Source organism: Cryptotermes secundus, unplaced genomic scaffold (assembly GCF_002891405.2).
Source record: "Cryptotermes secundus unplaced genomic scaffold, Csec_1.0 scaffold407, whole genome shotgun sequence".
Taxonomy (NCBI): Eukaryota; Metazoa; Arthropoda; class Insecta; order Blattodea; family Kalotermitidae; genus Cryptotermes; species Cryptotermes secundus.
In genome coordinates this window covers 2893932-2914165 of record NW_019741981.1, presented here as the reverse complement: position 1 = coordinate 2914165, position 20234 = coordinate 2893932, and the positions used below count along the sequence as shown (strand labels likewise).

The 20234-nt window shown below is 38.6% G+C and overlaps 1 protein-coding gene across 2 annotated transcripts in view; it reads right to left on the bottom strand.

Moving 5' to 3' along the window:
• Positions 1-20234, bottom strand: part of LOC111872927 (leucine-rich PPR motif-containing protein, mitochondrial) — a 62090-nt gene that overhangs the window by 3457 nt on the left and 38399 nt on the right. For both annotated transcript variants that reach the window (XM_023867220.2, XM_023867221.2), the window contains exons 14-20: positions 19056-19287; positions 17169-17328; positions 14665-14950; positions 7886-8108; positions 6853-7051; positions 3424-3702; positions 1884-2035 (exon numbers count right to left, since the gene is read on the bottom strand). In XM_023867220.2, coding sequence (XP_023722988.1) covers positions 1884-2035; positions 3424-3702; positions 6853-7051; positions 7886-8108; positions 14665-14950; positions 17169-17328; positions 19056-19287 — 1531 coding nt within the window. The remainder of the gene's footprint in view (positions 1-1883; positions 2036-3423; positions 3703-6852; positions 7052-7885; positions 8109-14664; positions 14951-17168; positions 17329-19055; positions 19288-20234) is intronic.

Here is a 20234-nt window from a genome sequence, read left to right as displayed (position 1 = left end):
TTTCATGGGTATCCCAAACTCTATCAGAATATTGTACAATATTTCCCTCCTAACTGAATCATAGGCTTTCTTGAAGTCTAAGAATAGCTGATATACTATCTCATTGTACTCCCATTTTTTCTCCAGTATCAGATGAATGCAAAAGATCTTTACAGCAGTTGGTCTGTACGTCGAAAGCCACACCGATGATCCCCAGTAATTTCATAGCGGTGATACCCCACGATAATTACTACAGTCAGTTTTATCACCCTTCTTGTGAACTGGTATATAAAAGAAAAATTCTGTGAACTGATCACAGCATTTTTGTATTTATTTTAAATAGAAAAGCTTCCAAAGTAATTTTTATGAATACTGACTTCCAAATTTGTCATATCTTTAAAAAGTTGCAAAATTAGTGCAGTAATAAATTTTAAAAATTAATAAATTAATATTCCTGATATTATAAATGAATAATACATTATATAAATAAAAGTGCAGTTGATAAAGTACATATTTATTATAAATATTACATTTATTGTAATTAAACAATATGCAGGGTTGGGGCCCACAGAAGTGAATGAAACTCAGAAGTGGGTCACAAGCAAAAATGGTTGAGAACCACTGTATTAGGCTATGCAGCATGCCATCCCAGGTGACAGCATTCTTTAGTCACTGTTGTGAGAACCTATACTCTAACAGAAGTCAGGAATCTCATTATTAAAATTAGTGAAATTCTTACCAATTTCTAACTGTGCTAAATATATTGATTGTGGTGAACTAAGATGTTTTGGAGTGAATTTCAGTATCTTCATTAAAATGGCAATTAACCGAATTAATTAAAGCACTACATGAAAGTTCACGTTGTTTAACGACACGAGCATTTAAATGGTCAGCCATTTTTAATGATAACCAAAGGACAGAAACATAGCCAAATGATGCGAAGCAATGTGGCATAGTTGCTCAAAGCATGAAATGTTGAGCCAGAAGAAACGTCCATTGCCAGGGAACAGCATGTAACTCGGTGTTTTCTATGAGGTCCATGCCATATTGCCATGGCAACAGGTATGCGTGCAACAACAGAGGAACTGTTTCCTATACAATTCACAGCAAGGCTACATAAGGAGTCAATTGTGCACTGTGGGTTACTTTGACTTGGGAGCCAGTCAAGACTTGAAACCTGATGTTGGAGGTTGGCAGTTGGAAGTCAGTCTAGTCTGGGAGCTAGCAGCTGGATGAAGTACTGGCTGAAGCCAGCTGTCAAGAGCATGAGATTGGCATAGGATGGTCACCAGCCGTGAGGACATGAGCCCAGAAGCAGAACAACATCCACCGTTGGAAGCGGCTGCCAAGCAATGTGACTGAAAACACTAGTCCGTATGTAAAAGTGATCTGTGAAGTGTAGTCACGAGCTGTAACAGTGTCCAATAAATCCAGCTATCAATCCAAAACATGTCTAGAGTCACTCTAATGTGTGACAATATTGTGGCATGTAGACCTGTTAATAGGCAATGGTCACAAAAACAGCAGCCATAGCCAACCATTACTGAGTAATGGCTTTGCAAAAATGGAACAAGCAACAGATGAATGGTGTTTTTGTGCAGTCCTTGCCAAGATGTTATAGGCAGAACAATTAGTGACAGTCAGTTGAGAGCTGCTGTAGCTGAGGCCATGGACAGTTAAGGAATCCAGAGTAAGAGGAATGTCCGCTGCTGGAAGCTGCTATTGAGCAATGTCTAGGGAAGACTGAGATGACTTTATGTATGCTGTTCTTACAGTGATCTTTGGAAAGTAACTCAGTGAAACTGTTATAGTTATATTATGTAAGTGTTCAATAAATCTGATTACCAATCCAAACCCTGTGCACAGTCATTCTAAACCTGTGAGATTATTATGAAGTTTCTTACCTTAGGTGGCACTTCAAATGGAAATGTTTTCCCTTGATTTTGGAGTCCAATCTGTAACCTCAAGAGGGTTGCTCTGTTCATGTTTTCCAAGCACACGTCTTTCACAGCTTCCTCCAGGGCCACAAGTGCATCATCATACTTCTCAGTATTCACTGAAAAAAATAATTATGCTTTTAGATATAAGGCAGACATACATATCTAACATTTTAAAATGCTACTGCCAATATTCATGCATAGGCTGGGTGTGCCCTAGAGGCAAGGAAGCTGAAAAGTCCCTACACCTAATAAAAACTCAATACTGGCTGTCTAGGCTGCAGCCAGTCATTTTACTAAGATAATCCAGCCACTGGACCAGAGATTAATTTGGGACCCACCCAATGAGTATTATCTCGTGGGCACTGGGGTTCTTCCTGGGGTATACTAATCACTGTCATCTCCATGTAGTACTAAAGGTAAGAAAGCACAGGGGTGTACTTCCATGCCTTCTACATGATTTTATGACATGATGTTCAGAGCCAGGGGTAACTGTGTTTCACAAAATATTAGGAAATGCTGTTCACTGGTTTGCAGATTAAAACTAACTAATCAACTCCATGGTTCAGTCTTCTTTCAGTGACTGCCCATTAGCAATGAGATTTTCTATTCATGGAACCCAAAGGTTTCACATCCTACGCCCAAAAACCCAACACAGGCCCTGTCCAGAGCGAAATGAATTCACTCCACACCTACACCCCTAATTCTCTAAGATTCATTTGAATATTATTCTATCTGTGCCTAGTTTCCCGAATGGTCTCTTCCCTGGCCATTTTCAGACTACAATTCTGTATGCATTTCACATCTCCCCTAAATCTGCTCATATCCCACACATCTCATTCTCCGCAATTTAATCACCCTAATAATATTACATGAAGCATACAAATTCTGAAGCTCCTAATTACATAACTGTTATTTCCCTCTTTTTATGATAAAATGTCTTTAGCATCTAATTTCACACCCATAATTCACTGGTAAATTTACACTACACATTAACAGTATCTTTAAATATTAGCTAAATTAGCTTAATTTAAATATTTGTACCTTCCTTAGCCATTAACACAAGGTCATCTGCATATTTCACAGTTTGAATAATTTGCCCTCCTACTTTGAAGTCTCCGAGCCCATCCAGAGCTTCCTTGGCAAGGCATTCGCTGTACAAGTTGAACAGAATTGGTGATAAACAGCATCCTTGTTGAACTCCTCTTCCAATTTGCACACTTCCTGTCTCCCCTCTGTCCAGTCGTACTCTAACTTTCTGATCCATGCACAATTTGCTAATCAATCTTCTTTCACGCCAATCGATACACATTTCTTTTAGGATCTGCATTAATTTGGTCCAGTTTACCCGGTCAAATGCCAAGTTATGGTAGTAGGTATAAAAATGCCGGTCCCCAGGGTGATTTAAATATTTAAATCACCGGTCCGCAAAGTGTTAATAACCTCTGCAGTTGAATAATGTAACAATCAATCAACAAACGACAAACGGTCAGACCTAACTACTTACCAAGGACATCAAGAAGGCAGCTATATGCATTACCACGAACCCCTTCCGATACAGCAGTACCCTGAAGCAGAGCAATAAGCTTGCGAGCAATATTTTCATCACGCTTTTCCTGAGCCTCCTGAAGAATGTGTTGGAACATGATACGAGAAGATCCAGCTAGATGTTCATCCCACAACTTCTTGGCTTCAGCATCCTGCCCCTTCACAAACAGGTCCATCCAAAGCACATTGATGGGAGCTTTGATGCCTCTGGCAGCATACTTGAGAGCCATCTGCTCATCTGGATTGTCAAAAGACATCTGGTTCAGTACAAAAAGCTGAGAACTTAACAAGAAAACACACTGTTACTGCCAAGGAGATAGGAACTAATAGTTAAATCCATGGTACATTCTTATATAATTTCTTTACTGCCACATATTTTAATTGTATTATATTAAACTGTGTATTTGTTTTTGATTTGTTTCATTCTGGTCCATCACACTAATATCACAGAAAAGTTAAATAGTTCCATCCAGTGTGAATTGTTAAGATTTTCTTATTTCAATTATTCATGCCCTTACATGTTTCGGTCTTCAGAGGGACACCTTTACATCAATACTGTTAGAAGCCACCATTACAGTACATGTTCTAAAAGTTAACATATATACATACAATATAAACAATATAAAATTGGCTGTAAAATCTAAAGTCTTTACAACTACAGCAGCTGTTCCAATACTTTAAAATATTTATAGTCAGTTTGATAAGATTGTATTGGAATTCATAAACCAAGCTGGTTCGTGTCGTCCCTCTTATTATTTCTTTTGACGGGGGCTGAATGTGTGTCCTGTCGTTCTCGAGAAGAGGGTTCTTTAATGTTGTCCTGTATGTGTTTGTGGCCCGCTGTGTTGTTTTTACTTTTACTTAACAAATCTTAACAAACTAATTATAAATATTTTAAAGTATTGGAACAGCGGCTGTAGTTGTAGAGACTTTAGATTTTACAGCCAATTGTATATTGTTTATATTGATTGTATATATTTTAACTTTTAGAACATTTACTGTAATGGTGGCTTCTAATAGTATCGATGTAAAGGTGTCACTCTGAAGATGGTCTCTGAAGACCGAAACATGTATGGGCATGAATAATTGATATAAGAAAATCTTAACCAGTCACACTGGACGGAACTATTTAACTTTTTCGTGTGTATTTGTTACATAAGAATTCTATTTTACTACTACAGTGGAACGCCCATTTAATATTGCTCAATTTATGATTTAACTGTATTTTACATCCAATTTCAATGATCCCGAATCAATAATCTCAGTGTTAAATTTCCTCCTCTTAAGATTTTCTACAACTTAGTAACCAAATCCACTGATTTCCAGAGAAATCTTAAATGGGGGTTTCAATGTACAGGGTGTGGCAGCATAATTTGCTGATTTGAATTTGGCGCCAGGAAGCGAGGTTTGGCTGTTAGAGGGTGTGGATGGTCTCATTCGAACGGGTGGATCGGGACGTTTGTTCTTCCAACCACTTTAGTACCAAGAATACGTTGGACGAAGGAACAGTGCGCGTTTGCCGTAGAGGCTTACTTTTCTAACGGTTGCTCAATCGTCGCCACACAGTGAGCATTCCGCGCACACTTCAATATTTCCGCACGAGCTCGTGTTCCTGGTCGGCAATCAATTGTTACATGGGCAAACACATTCAGGAGAACTGGCAGTGTGGAAAAGAGAAGATCAGGGGAACGGCCCGTCAGATCACCCCTAAACATCAAGGCAGTAAGGCAGTCTCTTTTGCGATCTCCTCGGCCCTCGGCACTCAAGCATGCAGGTGCCCTTGGAATGTCTCATCGTTCTGTGAGGCGAATTCTTCATGATGACCTCCACTTTCATCCTTACAAGTTGGCCGTGGTGCAAGAACTTACTGAACGTGATTTTGCTGCTCGGCAACATGAAGCATTCCTTGAAACTTTGCCTGATGATGCGCTTGTGTTCTTTAGTGACGAGGCTCACTTCCATCTTTCTGGATGCGTGAACAAGCAAAACATGCGCTACTGGAGTGATAACAATCCCCGAGAACTTCATGAGAGGCCCCTTCATTGTGAATGTGTAACTGTTTGGTGTGCACTGTCGAGTGTAGGGATTATTGGTCCCTACTTCTTTGAAGAGAATGAGGTTGCAGTTACAGTGAATTCTGTTCGCTATGTGAAAATGATCGAAGAATTTTTTTTGCCAAGTATTGACGAAATGGATGTTGGGGATGTGTGGTTTCAGCAGGATGGAGCCACAGCACACACGGCACGAACTGCAATGCGTGTTTTGCAGGAGCACTTCCCTGGGCGCCTGATTTCTTTGAGGGGCGATCTTCAATGGCCAGCGCACGCACCCGATACAGTCCCTTGTGACTATTTCTTATGGGGGTATCTGAAATTCCTCATTTACACCGATCGTCCAAGGACCCTTGCTCAACTGAAGGAGAATATTCGCCAAACCACAGCCAACATACCCATCGCTATGCTGGAAATAGTCAACCAACATTTCAGAATTCAGGCAAATCAGTGTATCGCCAATGGGGGGCATCACTTGTTGGATACAATTTTTGAAACAGAGTAAACGTAAATTTCCAATGCTGTAGAATATGGAGAAAAAATAATTATGATACCTATAACATCTTTTGTTTTACTGACCCTTCAAATCAGCAAATTATGCTGCTGCACCCTGCTATAAAAATATGTCTCATGACTACATTATCACCCAGATTTCCATCCACCATACTGATGAAACTACAATTAGGAAAAAGAGGGTACAACCAGCACACAGAAGTCGCTGACCTGAACAACTAACAGAATAAGGATATATCACAAAATGATAAATGAAACTCCTTTAGAGGTTGATGAATAGCACAGTTCAAAATTTAATAATGTTCCCAGAGGACCTCTTTTGTAAAATACAGTCGTATAATATAAAGTGCTGGGCCAGCATTTCTTTCATAATACAGAACTGCCACTTACTGAGCAATGTTTTATTACAGGAATTCTGCCAACAGAAACAGCTGCATCACACTGAAGGTGTGCTTCCTTGATTAAAAATTATAGAAATTACTGGCATTTTAGTCTTTGTATATAAACTGTAGTGAAGTTAAATCCAAATTTCTTTCATCCTCAATTTATTTAAATTGATTTATATCCTCTCAATCCTGTGGGTTAAATCTGTACCACGGACACTTCTCAGTGGAAAATTAATCCCTGTATTCTATAAATGTATGGTGAAAACCATTCCTCAGAGCTTATCCTAGGATCTGGAAAGCTGTCCTAGTGATTGCCTAAGTCCATTGAAGGAAAAATGAAATATTTTTATGACTAAGAAGTAATGTGTCTGTTGTACTGGGATAGCACACCTGTCTGAATAGCAGTTGCTGTTGCTGATAATGAATATGTTAACTTACAATCTGAAAGAAGTTCAGGATGGTTTTCTAAGATTGCAATAGCTCCACCTCTTGGAAATTTCTCAGCAAGACTTTCAAGGTCACTGTCTTTCACATTTTCAATTTCCTCTGTTAATGTCTTCATATATTCCACAGCTTTTCCTGCCACAACATTAGCATGGCAGAAACGATTATCAAATGAAACACGTTTCTTCTTTTCCTACAACAGCAAGAGCGCAGTATTAAATTAGAAAACTACATTCTTCGGCTGAATGTCACAAACATAATTAGCTGCCCCAGAATAACACTCAAAACAGTCTATAAAATTAAACCATGTTCAAAATGGAGTTATTAATTAATTCACTGATTAAGTAATTCAGTTCTGCTTTAATTTTAGACCAAAAAGCTAACAACAAGAAACTAATCGTAATTCATCCAACCTAATAAAATTCTAATTAACAGTATCAATAATCAAACTGAACAAGAAATATGCAGTTCAAATACTTGAGTATTATACAAAATACAACCTACACAGCTGACAAAGTATTGTTAATTAAATCAAGCAACATAAAACTGACTATAGTCAGGAAAAGAAACCAAAAATTCTTAGGTTCAATATTATGCCTTATGCCTCTGTGTATTAAATATCAAACCATCTGACTGATTTTTATGAAGCTCTGTACAATCAAAATGATATCAGAAGTCATCCCTCTTCGTACTCTTTCATTTTCAACTAGAATCAATAGATCTTCAAAAAAGTACAGATTGGTATAGTCTTTGTTGCTGAGGTCAGAGCAATAGCAAGTCTGAAATGTAAATATACCATAATTTGTGCAGTTTATGGGTGCTCCTAGCTCAAAGTGGAAAATTCTATAACTTCTGTTCAAAACATTTAATATCTTTTCTTGACTATTACAGGAGATACAGCTATAGGGCAGTCAGTTACATGAGTAGTTCAGGAATTAAGTGTTCTAGCATCTTAAATTCTGCTGATTTTTACACATCTTATCCTAAGCTCTGCAAATGCCAGAATGAAATATTTAGAAATACTGACTGGTGTTAGCAGATTCCCAATAGCTGTCAGTGTATCAATGTCTCCTGCAATTGCAAGACGATTCATAAGGAAGCGCAGAACACGGAATGCAGGATATATGCCCTTTTCCATCATTCCCAGCACAACTTTCGATGCTTCTCCACAGCGGTCAGCTTTTACCAAGCCCTGAACTAGTGCTGACAAATCGCCTACTGACAAGCTCTCATTAGCGGTACTTTCAACACTTGAAAAGATCACAAAACAACATAAATTTAGTTAAAATACAAAACAGCACAAATTTTCTAGATACGTGGGAGAACAACAATCGTAGTGGCAACAATCTATAAATGCATCCTCCTGTTTAAATAATTTATTCTGAGATTTTTCTAGTCCACATGTAATACAGGCACGTGCACATCTTGAATGTTTTTGACTGAATAAAGAAAAAATATCTCAATTTAAACATCGATACTTTTGCCTCAGATTTTTCAAATCGATGTTTTGTTTCGTACAGCAGTATATAACTGCTTCATCGGGCTCAAAACCAGAAAGGTTGGTAACACCAGCCTGAATCAACTTGGTAACAAAATCTGTTCATCTTGCTTTTTCTCCCCATGCCAAAAAAACGTACAACCCTAAAATTGATTCTTTTTTAAATTCAAAGAGTGACAATTTAATTCCTGGAATGGCTTCAGTGTGTTGCTGGGGTGTTCAGTCAGGCAAATTCATGTACCCAAGCACATTTGGACATGTTCCAACTTGCACATTTACATGAGCCACAGACCAAATGGGTCGTTCATTCGCAAGCAGCAGATGAAGTAGTAGGTATCAATTGTATACTCTTGGTGGAAAAATGGGTAACAAGAATCTGGAGCAGCGGATAGAGATCAAGTTTTGTGTGAAGATTGGTAAAAGTGCTTCAGGAACATTAGCCTTATTAATAGTGGCTTATGGTTAATACACTATGAAGAAAATTAGTGTTTTTGAATGGCATAGGCAGTTGAAGGAATGGTGTGAAGATGTGCAAGATGACCCAAGAAGTGGGCAGCCAAAAATGCAAAGGACAGATGCAAATGTGGACAGAGTACAAACCTAGGTGCACTCAGATCGAAGATTAGGTGTGAGACCAACAGCAGAAGAACTGAATATGAATAGGGAAACAGTGAGACAGATTATTACAGAGGATTTGGGAATGAGAAAAATTTCCGCAAAGATGGTGCCTCGAATCTTGACAAATGACCAGAATTAATGTTGGCTTCAGATTTCACCTAATCTTTTAAACAATGTAGAAATGTTTCATAGGGTTGTTACCAGCGAAGAAATGTGGTGTTTTCAATACGACCGGGAAACAAAATGCCAGAGCATGCAGTGGAAAAAGACAAAATACACCTTGACCGAAAAAAGCATGCATGTCTCACTCGTAGTTCAAGATTGACCATGCTTGTGTTTCTTTGATCACAAGGGGACAGTTCACTGCAAATTCATTGAACAAGGGCAAATGGTGAATCGACAGGGTTATTTGGAAGTGCTGACAAGGTTACAGGAATCTGTTTGGAGGAAAAGACGCCCTGACAATTAGATTCTCCACAATGACAATACCCCTGTGCATGATATATTAAGAGTTCGCAAGTTCCTGGCTAAGAAATCCATTGCAAAAATGGACTATCCACCTTATTCGCCTGGCTTAGACCCCTGTGATTTTTGGGTCTTTCCAAAATTAAAAAAAAAAATGATCTAAAGGGACAAAAATTTGCTGACATTCCTGGCATCCAATGCAACGTGACTGTGGGGTATTCCAGAAAATGATTTTCAAGACTGTTTCCAGCAGTGGCACCACTGTCTTATGAAGTGCATAGCTTCAAAAGGGCAGTATTTCTAAGGCGATAGCAGCAGCTAGTATGCAGGTAAGCAAATTTTTCTTTCACAAGGCCATTCCGGGAATTAAATTGTCGCACCTTGTACAATTGTGTATGAAAAGTGTTCACTTGGAAAAAGGGGCTGGTGTGATAAATTGTGATTACAGTGGAAAAAATTGATCTAGTAGAGAAAATTCTTTCTCATAATTCTCATCTGAAACTGAAAGAAAAAAAAAACTATTCTCACACATGCCTAGCATAATAACAGTACCCTTATTGGGCATGCCTGCACAACTGCAATAGCTTATATACACAATCCAGCTGGCCAAATGCTGCACTTTTCAGTATTAATATATTTACCCACAAGTTATAATCTGGCTGCCAGCTCCATAATGCAGGGAGTTCAAAATCCCCTATTTCATTACAGTAAAGTTTATAATGATCAACACAACCAAATTGCAAGAACACTTCAGACATACTTAAATTACTGGAGAGGATAAATGGGCATGAGCCATATGATATACTGATTTAAATAGGAAGCCCATGAATGATCAAACAGATAAAATGAACAAAATTGCATACATGAGCATTTACTACATACCACTTGGACAATAAAGGGCAACCATTTCTTTTGCCATCCTTAATCGATGTATACATAGTGTTCTACAGCAAAACTCATCAAAAAAAAAAAAATGTTAACCTTTCAGTGTGGTTTCAACATGTCATATGTTGGGTATTTAAACACCCTATCTGTGGTTTCATGTACACTGTACATTCTACTGCATGCTTCATTTTTCTGTCCTCTAGCTAAGGAATGAAATATTATACTGAATTCAGGTTTGTATCAGGCTCTGATGAAACACATGAATTCTTTGTTTATGTATCAATGACCTTAGTTATCATGCAGCTGATGACTCGGACTGTAATCTATAAATTCAGCATCATAGACATCACGACCAGGCCTTAAATCAGCCATACACATAAAGAGTCTGAAATTAGTGAAGTTGTAAATGATTTTCAGACAATAATGTTGTGGGGCAATGTAGCTGGAGTGATGATAGTGACTTTGGTGATGATTACACCCAATTAGCATCAGTGACAGTGTAAACGATGGCAACAAACAAAGAAATGTGGCACATAATGAACAAGGCATAGGAATGGCAGAGGTGTCAGTAAACTTTGTGTGGCATAGTATCAGCATGTTAACTGCAGTATGGGAAACATTTTGTTGTATCCATGACACACAGTTTGACATATCTGATTTGGATATAGTGGACATATTTGAAAACATTTTTGACACAGCTCTTTCACAGCTAATAGTAAACGAAAAAAAAATAAACATATATATATATGAACAGCAGGAAATTTTGAAAACTTCTGGTCCTTTTACATTTAGCTGTAAAATCAGAAGTGGCTCTAGCTATGTTTATGTTGATGGGCACCAAATAAGTTCCAGCACTTTGGTATTGAAAGGACTGCCTGCTGTTCACTCCATTATTTTCAAAACTCTACCACTGGAAAAGTTGGAACTATCAGAAAATTTAGTAAAATGAATAAATTTCAAGGACCTCTTACCCAACTACTTTTTATAACATTTTTTTTTTAAATTCGCTTAGTGGGGGGTTGAGTCCAACTGGGGCCACTCGGCACGGCAGCCACTAATTCGCCTATTGTAGCCTGCCCCAGGTGATTATGATGATGGAGAATTTGGTGGAATGAAGATTGGCGGGGGAAACCGAAGTACTCGGGAAAATCCCGCCCCAGCGCCACTTTGTCCACCACAAATCCCACTTGACCAGACCCAGGATCGAACCCGGGCAGCCACAGTGGGAAGCCAGCAACTAACTGCTTGAGCTATGGTGTACCTAACTACTTAACATCTGAATAATAAATTTCAAAATCTGTACCTTCCAAAGAAGAATATAGCAGTAGACGAATCTTTGACTCTATGGAAGAACTACCTATTGCTCACACAATACACACCACTGATGTTTACAAAATTTGGTATGGCCATTCAAATACCATGAATCTAGCATATGCTATGTGTGGTGTTTCCTTATTTACACAGGGCATGGCATGGAACAAAGAACCAGCATGTGAATGCAGACACAAACAAAACATCAGTAATTGCCATCCAGCTAGGGGATCATCTTTGTCATCATGGGCACACTGTATGGACAACTTTTATAATTGTCCCAAGTTGATGCAAGTCTTGAAATCTTAAGGTGCTGACTGTGCAGGCACTTTATGTAGCAATAGGAGAAAATGCCCCCTCCCCCCATAAAGGATGAAAGACTGAAAAAGGGATAGCACTGTGGTCAGCATTCAGGGGATGTATGAGCATATACCCGACAGGATAAGAAGGTTTCTAAGGTTTCAAATATGAAATTCATTCCGAAGTATATAAATGAAACACAGAAGTGACAAATCTACAACTGTATGCAACTGCAATCAGAATATGGGAGCAACTGATCTCAAAGAACAACTTTATTTGCTTGAGTGAAAGAAAAGTTCTATATGGTATTTAAAATGATTCCAAAAGTTTACTCGATGTAGCTATCCATAATTCTATAATGTACTGGTCACTGTCAAACAATAAAGAAACAGACCTTCTGAAATTCAGGTGCCCTCTAATAAGTCTTGTACAGAAACATGGGTCTGCTGTCCCTCACTCCAGATATGGCAGACCTTCAACTGAACTGAGTGTCATTTTATGGCCTGAATTCCCATGACATGAAAAAAAAAAGTCTAAGCCATGGTGGAGATGTGTCATGTGCATAAAACATGGAAAACAAAAACAATTTACTGGTGTGAATGTGAAGCAGGTCTGTAATTGGATTGGTGTTTCAAGAGCTATCACACAAATCTCCACTTCTAATCTGGTTGCTTTCTTCACAGATAAACAGGATGTTCAGTTAGTATGGCAAACTATGAGTATCGTAATTTGTTCAGCTGTGTGAAGAAATTACACATATCTCATATATATGTAGGTAAGTCAATAAGTAAGTTACAAATGGATATAGAACTTAAACAAATAAGAGTACTAATTTGAAAAATGCTTTTATTTCTCAACATAATCTCCCTGTACATTGAGGCACTTGTCCCATTGTTTCACAAGCCCCTGAAAACCANGCGCCATCTAAGGCATGTACTGTCTTTGCTCTCGCGAATGCTGGATCGTGGGTTCGAATCCCACCCGAGGCATGGAACCAGGTATGTTCACATGGCATGGCCTACCTCATAATGCATGACAGGTTAGGTTTTCACAAAGTCTGTGCACAATGGGTGCCGCACATGCTAACCCCACAACACAAAATGCAAAGAATAGGTCTGGCATTACAGTATCTCAATCGCTACCACGATGAAGGACACGATATGCTAGCCCGAACTGTCACAGGCGATGAGTCTTGCTCCAAGTGACTTCCATTTGTTCGGCCCTCTTAAACATCATCTTTCGGCGGAACATTTTCCTGATGATGAAACTTTAGAAAGGGAAGTCACTGCCTGGTTCCGACAGCAACCCAAAGAACTGTATGCTGCTGGTTTTCAGGGGCTTGTGAAATGATGGGACAAGTGCCTCAATGTACTGGGAGATTATGTTGAGAAATAAAAACATTTTTCAAATAATTCCTCTTATTTGTTTAAGTTCTATATCCGTTTGTAACTTACTTATTGACTTACCCTCGTATAATTAGTTATAAAGGCTTAAATATGTCAATGTAAAAAATTAATGACATGTTCAAAAAATACTACTGCAATAATAGTAGAACATTTAAATGTCTGCATTGAAGGGTTAAATACAACCTGATACTAACCTGTTAACATATTAACGAGTATAAATTTTGTGATGGGACTATATATGTGAGACTGTCAACACACAACAGTGATACCACCACATTTGTGCTTTCCTTGTGAAAGTCTAAGAGTGAAGTCAAAGTTCCACTACATGTTGCATACACATTATCATTATTTATAAATTACATGCATAAAACTGCAAATACAGTGAAACTGACTGAAAGTTTGTCTGGGAGCCAAGCTTCTTGTGCCTTAAATGGCGGGTTTGGAAAACAGCCTAAAATGACTATTATACTCAGTTAAATCAACAATAAGGCACCAAACCTTGTTCATCTAATAAAATAAAAGTTTTTACTTTCTCAGAAAGTGTCTCATGCTAGATTTCCTCTTCAAGAACTGAACTTTCTGTAGAATTATATTACTCCAAGATGATGGAGACAGCATCTCCATTTTGGAACACAGCTGGACTCTTTCCTACCTCCTTAATAATTTTCACTCTCTCACTTATTGTTAACTTCTTTCTTTTCAATGCCATGGCCATTCATTGTTTCAAAGTCACTTTCACAATGATTGCAACACTAAGATGCAACACAAAATTTCCAGCTGACACAGGGGATAAAGAATGGCCAGAGACAGCCATGCAAATGATGACCTTGAACTAAGAACAGTGGAAAATGTAAAGAAATTCTCTTTAACGCTAAAATGAGTTTTGAACCATGTGTAGGAACTGAACTTTTGTATGAAAAATACAGGTAAAGCCTTAAATCGTGGAAATAATGCATCTGGCAAACAGACCTTTGATTGGGACCATTAAGAATGCACCTTCAATGCAAAAAAAAACCACACAAAAAAACTAATATGTGGATCCCTAAAATCAGACTGTCACTTACTACAAACAAGTGAATAGTTGACAAAGACAAGGGAAATACTAATCCTTTCACCAGAGAGGATGCCCCATGATGACCAGAACTGCCAAGAGAGATTGTGTAATCTGATCATGAACCCCAAAATGGGTTTGACACCAGTTATAACATGACTTGGACTTGGACTTTTAAGCCTTGGTTCTGACTTAAAAAAAAAGAAAAGTATTTCATTAAATAAATTTGCTCTAAAAGTTTAGTTGGTTAATTCCTGCTAATAAAATCTTACGTGTGCTTGTGTATAAGTGCATCATCAAGATCATTTCTGCGTAGAGCCTGTCTGAAATTCTGTGTTGCTGTTAATGTAGCCCCACTGGCTTCAGCTTCGTGGCCTTCTCCTCTGCCTTTCCGAACCTCTGTGGCCAGTACGACTTCTGGGATAACAAATGGCACTTCCTTTCCTTTACTTTTCAGAAAAGTGCCCAGAGTTGACAGAAACTGATCTGATGGCTGAACATCCTCTTCTTGCATTCTAGTCCACAACCCAAGAGCCTTATCAGGATCCTCTGATTTGCCTAAGGAAATCCATCACAAAATTAACACACATTATGCAAAAGAAATTCCAGCTGTTGTGCTATGGTTAGAAATACATAACACTGGTCACAGAAAAGACTAACAATGGGGAGACATGGTGCATGCATTAAGTGTATCTATGTTGTGAACAGCAGCTCAACACACAAAGGGTTTTGAGTGCCCCTACATTAGAAATCCAGATGATTCAAATCAGGTCAGCATGGAGGCCATGCAGTGGATCCTTCTCTACCTATCCATTGGTTATGATAGGTACTCTTGAGGAAATCTTGCAAAACATCGCTGAAAAGTGCAGGCACACCATCAAGATTCTACAACATGAGTTCTCTGACTGCCAGTGGTACATCTAGCAGATCAAGCAAATCATTCAACAGGAAATCTCAGAAGAGCTTGCCTATAGGCCAACATGGCAAAACATGCAGGCCTACTAACAATATTTGCCTAAACATCAATGCTAAACTTTTGTTGGTGTCTAGACTGAAGTACACCATAAGGACTGTACTTTGATCACTGGCAGTGGCTGTGAAAATTTATGATGCCATCTTTACCAAAACCTGCCTCATCTGAAAACATCAGTGACATAAGAAAGATTGGCTCAGTGCAACGGTGAACAAACCACCGACACAAAGTCTCTTGTGCTGAGGAGACCTGGCGGGCTTGAGACCCAGTCCTTGCTGTAAATGTATGTGCACAGCAACTGGTCATGCAGTAGTCACTTGCTGACTCATGCTAACCCCAGATTCTCTTCAACAAATTGCAGGACACACTCCTCAATGTCAAGTGTCTGGGTGGATCTCTCCCTTCACCGCTTGACAGCAAAAGGCTTAAATGTTCCATCCCCTGTAAGCTGAAAATCATCAGTGGGAAATACTTTATGGTTTGGATGGCTTTGTTCTGGGCATGTTTCCTGGTAGAGGCATGTTGCTCCTCAACATCTGTCACTTGCATGAACCATATATAAAATTCGTGTATACCAGTTCACTAAACTGATATCTTTCCATACTGTAGTGTTGATAATACAGTATAAGAAATTTACAATTTCACAGTATGTACTGCAGCACTTTTGCTTATACAGTTTGCCACTACACACATGTATTACACCCAACCAAGAACTGTTCAACTGCTAAAATCGTACTGTAACCTGTGACACCTGTAATGGCATTAAGAATGTGTCTGAAGGTCAAATATAGGCCTATGGCAGGCTTTTACTACCCTGTAAGGAAGTTAAGAGGCACCAAGTTGAGAATATCAGTTGACATAGTCACTAAGTTTGCTGGGCTGTAACAAAGAAAGCAAGCTTCTGCAGACCCATATCCCCAAAGCTTGTCCATATATTTCAGATCCACTCTGTATAGAACAATAGGTTCATCATTACATAGCAGATATAACATATACAATATTAAAGCAGAGAGGTTATGAATCCTTCATACCAAATGACAAACATCAATGTTCAAATACTGAGTACACAATGAAAAACAAATTTTTCAAGAAAAGGTACGATCATGAATATAAGTAGAATTATGATGAACACATATTATTACTAGAAGGTTCAGACAGCTTGAAACTTGGGGTGGGGAAACAGCTATCAGTCTATCTTACAATACAATAAGAAATACCACCACATAAAACAGCAAATGGAGGAAACAATAAAACAGGTAAAATTAAACCACTGATCTGATGGTAGATATTAAAAGGAAAAGTTGGAGTGTCTGGGGTATGTGATTAGACTGGATCAAACAAAGATGGCTAAGAAAATTTTTTTGAAGTGAGCTGGAAAGTAAAATTAGAAAGGTCCAGACTGAGATGGCTGGAAGATGCAGAGAATGATTTCTGAGTGCTAAAAGTGAACTGATGGAGGAAAAGGTAATTAATAATACAGAAGAACAGGCATCTGTCATACAGAAGGCCAGGGTTTTTGGGTGACCATAGAGATAAAGAGTAAGCATAGCAGGATTACCAATATACGACATTAAAAAAAACACTGCCAGTTTCCAAAACATTCTGTTTTAACAAAAAAGCAAGATAGAAAACATTCAATATGTATCAGTTCAACAGCACACTTTTCATAATAAACATTTCTATCTGATATTTTCTGCATTTTTAAAGCACATGTCTGGTAAATAAAAATAAATTAAAAGTCTATTAAAGACTCAGTACAAAGGAAAACACAAATTTACCTTACTGATAGTGGAAGTAACTTACAGTATGAAAGCAGAAGATGGTAGTAGATATCAGAGCGATCTATGTGAGACATATCACGAGTGGCTTCAACTAAGCCCTCAAGTGGAGCCAATTTTCCTTCCTGCTGGTAACGCTCACATGCTGAGTTAAGTCGCTGAGGTCGGCTGCGTAATCCAGGAGTCTAGCACAGTTTACAAAAACAAATTAGATAAAAATAGAAATTAGTACTGACTGGATTGAAGACTTAGAGAATCACTGATGAAAGAATTATATGGCATTAAACTTGAACAATATTATATTTAAGCATCCTGTTGCACTCTATACGATATATGATATAACTCCATCCTAAGTGCAAACTATATATTATAGGTCTTTCGTTTTGCTCTTTTTACACACTACATGTTTCGGCCACAGACTTGAACCCAAAAAGACAGATTAATCACCTCCTGACATAAACACTACATAAACTCCAGCATTAGTGACTGTATTTCCCTCTTGTGTCTCAGAATTATCTGTGGGAGAGTTAAAACTTGTTCATGCTCAACACATTGTATAATACCGAGTGTTCATTGTGCAGGCTTACTAGATGTATGATGGTGATGGTAGTATCAATGTCCAATCAGCCTGCGCTCTGAACATGGTATACATAAAGACAGTATTTCTTTCACATATTAGTTGCAGCTCCAATGATAAATAATGTAAAAATAATCATATTTTATAAAATAATACTGGTATGAGCAAAAATGGGGTTACACTATCTGAACACGACTGGAAAAGGGATGACGAGAGAAGTTTGCAATAGAAAATGGAAAACTATGGAGAAGCTACTAAATAAATTTGCATCAATTCCTTTGTATGTACTAATCACTAGGTTCAATTATGCCAACCCAGAGACCATGAAAAATTCTGAGGTGGATGCCACAGAATAAACATTTCATACAATGCCTAGAAATACCGTGCAAGAGAAGACCTTAAAAATAAGAGTTGATAAAGGGAGTGTGCCCAGGCCTAAGTGGCCCACTGAAATGGGTTCACCACTGGGCCAGCAGCCTGCATGGCATTATATCAAAGAAAATAGAACTCTTTATAACCACAGCTGTAAGAACCTCAAAATCATCAGTGTTACTATTTACAGATTAAACTTCTTTTATGAGTAAAACATTTTTAGGTGGACTGTATCAACTACAAACACAATCTAGTGTTGAACGATAAACTGTAATACTATGTAAGATTTGAGGTTTTCACAGTGACGACTATGAAGAATGCAGTCTTCTGATATGTGGCGCCGTGTACATATTGTGTAAACCGGCGTTTTGGAGGAACGTGTCACCTCCACCTTCATGGTATAAAAATCTGTGAGTGAGGAACCAGCGTAGGCACAGCACCACATCCCAGAAGATGGCATTCTTCACTGTAATACTATTAGAGTCATTTAGAGAGAAACAGAATTAAACTGGCTTCATGTGCACATCTTTCGTCTCTTAAGGAAAACCATTTCTTTTGTATCTTCATCCTTCAATTCCTTTCTTGCTATCCTTTATCTCTTTAATTTTACTTCTCCGTCCTACCATTTCCTACTCCCTTCCTTCCTCCTTCCTCTACTTTCTTTCCATAAGAAAAGTTTGGAAAATATAATTCTAAACCTGCTATTACAGGAGAACAATCAATTTATCAGTCATGTTGTACATCTTTTATTTCAACACTGTACCAGAGGTCCATATCCTCTGTGAGTGCAAGAAAAATTCAAGTGAGCACACATGCGTACTCACATGCCCGCATGCTGGAGTTCATAATTATATATATATATATATATATATATATTTACATGCTACACTGTTGAGAAACTTGGGAAATACTGGGTCAAAATATATCAAAGAGAACAAAGTATAAAAACTAGCAGAAACATACCTCCAATATCTTGCGTGCCTGACGAATTCTACCGCACTCAACAAAAGCAAACACCAAATCGTATAGGCTGTTTACTTCTCCATGGACCTGGGTACTGAGGTCTGTAAGTTTCTGGAGGGACACAGCATCTTCTGCCTGAATCATTCTGCATGCCAGTTCATTCTTCCATGGCGTGGCTCGATATTTCTGGCAACACCACTCAAATTGTTCCACTGCTCCAGTCAGATCATCCCTATAAAAAGAAACATGTTTATGATGGGTGGTCAGGAAATGAAGTTTACAGGGTATGTATCTTGAAATGATTAAATGAAACTTTGATATGAATAATATACAGTACAACCTATATCTATTCTTCTGTGTAGACCTTGCAAAGACTTGCACATTCATCATACTACAAGATGAGTTCCTCTAGCACTGTAGTAAAAGTGAAACAAAAAATGTAAAGCTATCACTGTAACAGGCCGTGAAGGACCATAGGGTTGTGAGACGTTGAAGGTCCCACATTATCTAGACAATCGGCTCAAAGATGGCGGTAAGGTTGTCAGCCTTATGCATCAGCCGCGCTTTACTCCCCAGGAAAATTCTTTAATTAATTCCTAGTACTCATTTCTGTTAGAGGCTGAGTGAACCCCAGGGCCATAGTGCGGCTGGAAGGATTAGGTCAACTGAAAAAATCCAATGACCTCATTGGGACTTGAACCCATGACCTTCTGGTTTGTAGCATAGCCCCTCAACCAACTAAGCTACCACGTGCCCCCTCTATCACTGTAGACAGAAGTCAATGTCCTGGTCTTTCAGAAACTTATACTGCTATTTCCATATTGTAATTAGTTTGACCTCCCAGACACTGTGTCAGTTCTGGAAACAGATTTGCAACACCCGGGATGCCACAATTTCAAAATTAACAATAATGTGGAAACACATTATTGTGCCCTGTAAGCTAGGAGAAAGAGGGGTAACCTCTCATCCCAGTCCCTTTGGTGCGATGAGACGACCTTCCACAAGTGCTCCTCGATGGTCTTGACGTAGCGTTCCACCATGCCATCCGACTGTGGGTGCAGGGGTGTGGTGCACGTCTTGCTCACTCCCAGGCGTTGCAAAACTTCTTTCAGTAGGTGAGACTCGAAGTTACGGCCTTGGTCACTGTGCAACTCTCGAGGTATGCCGAAGCGGCAGAAG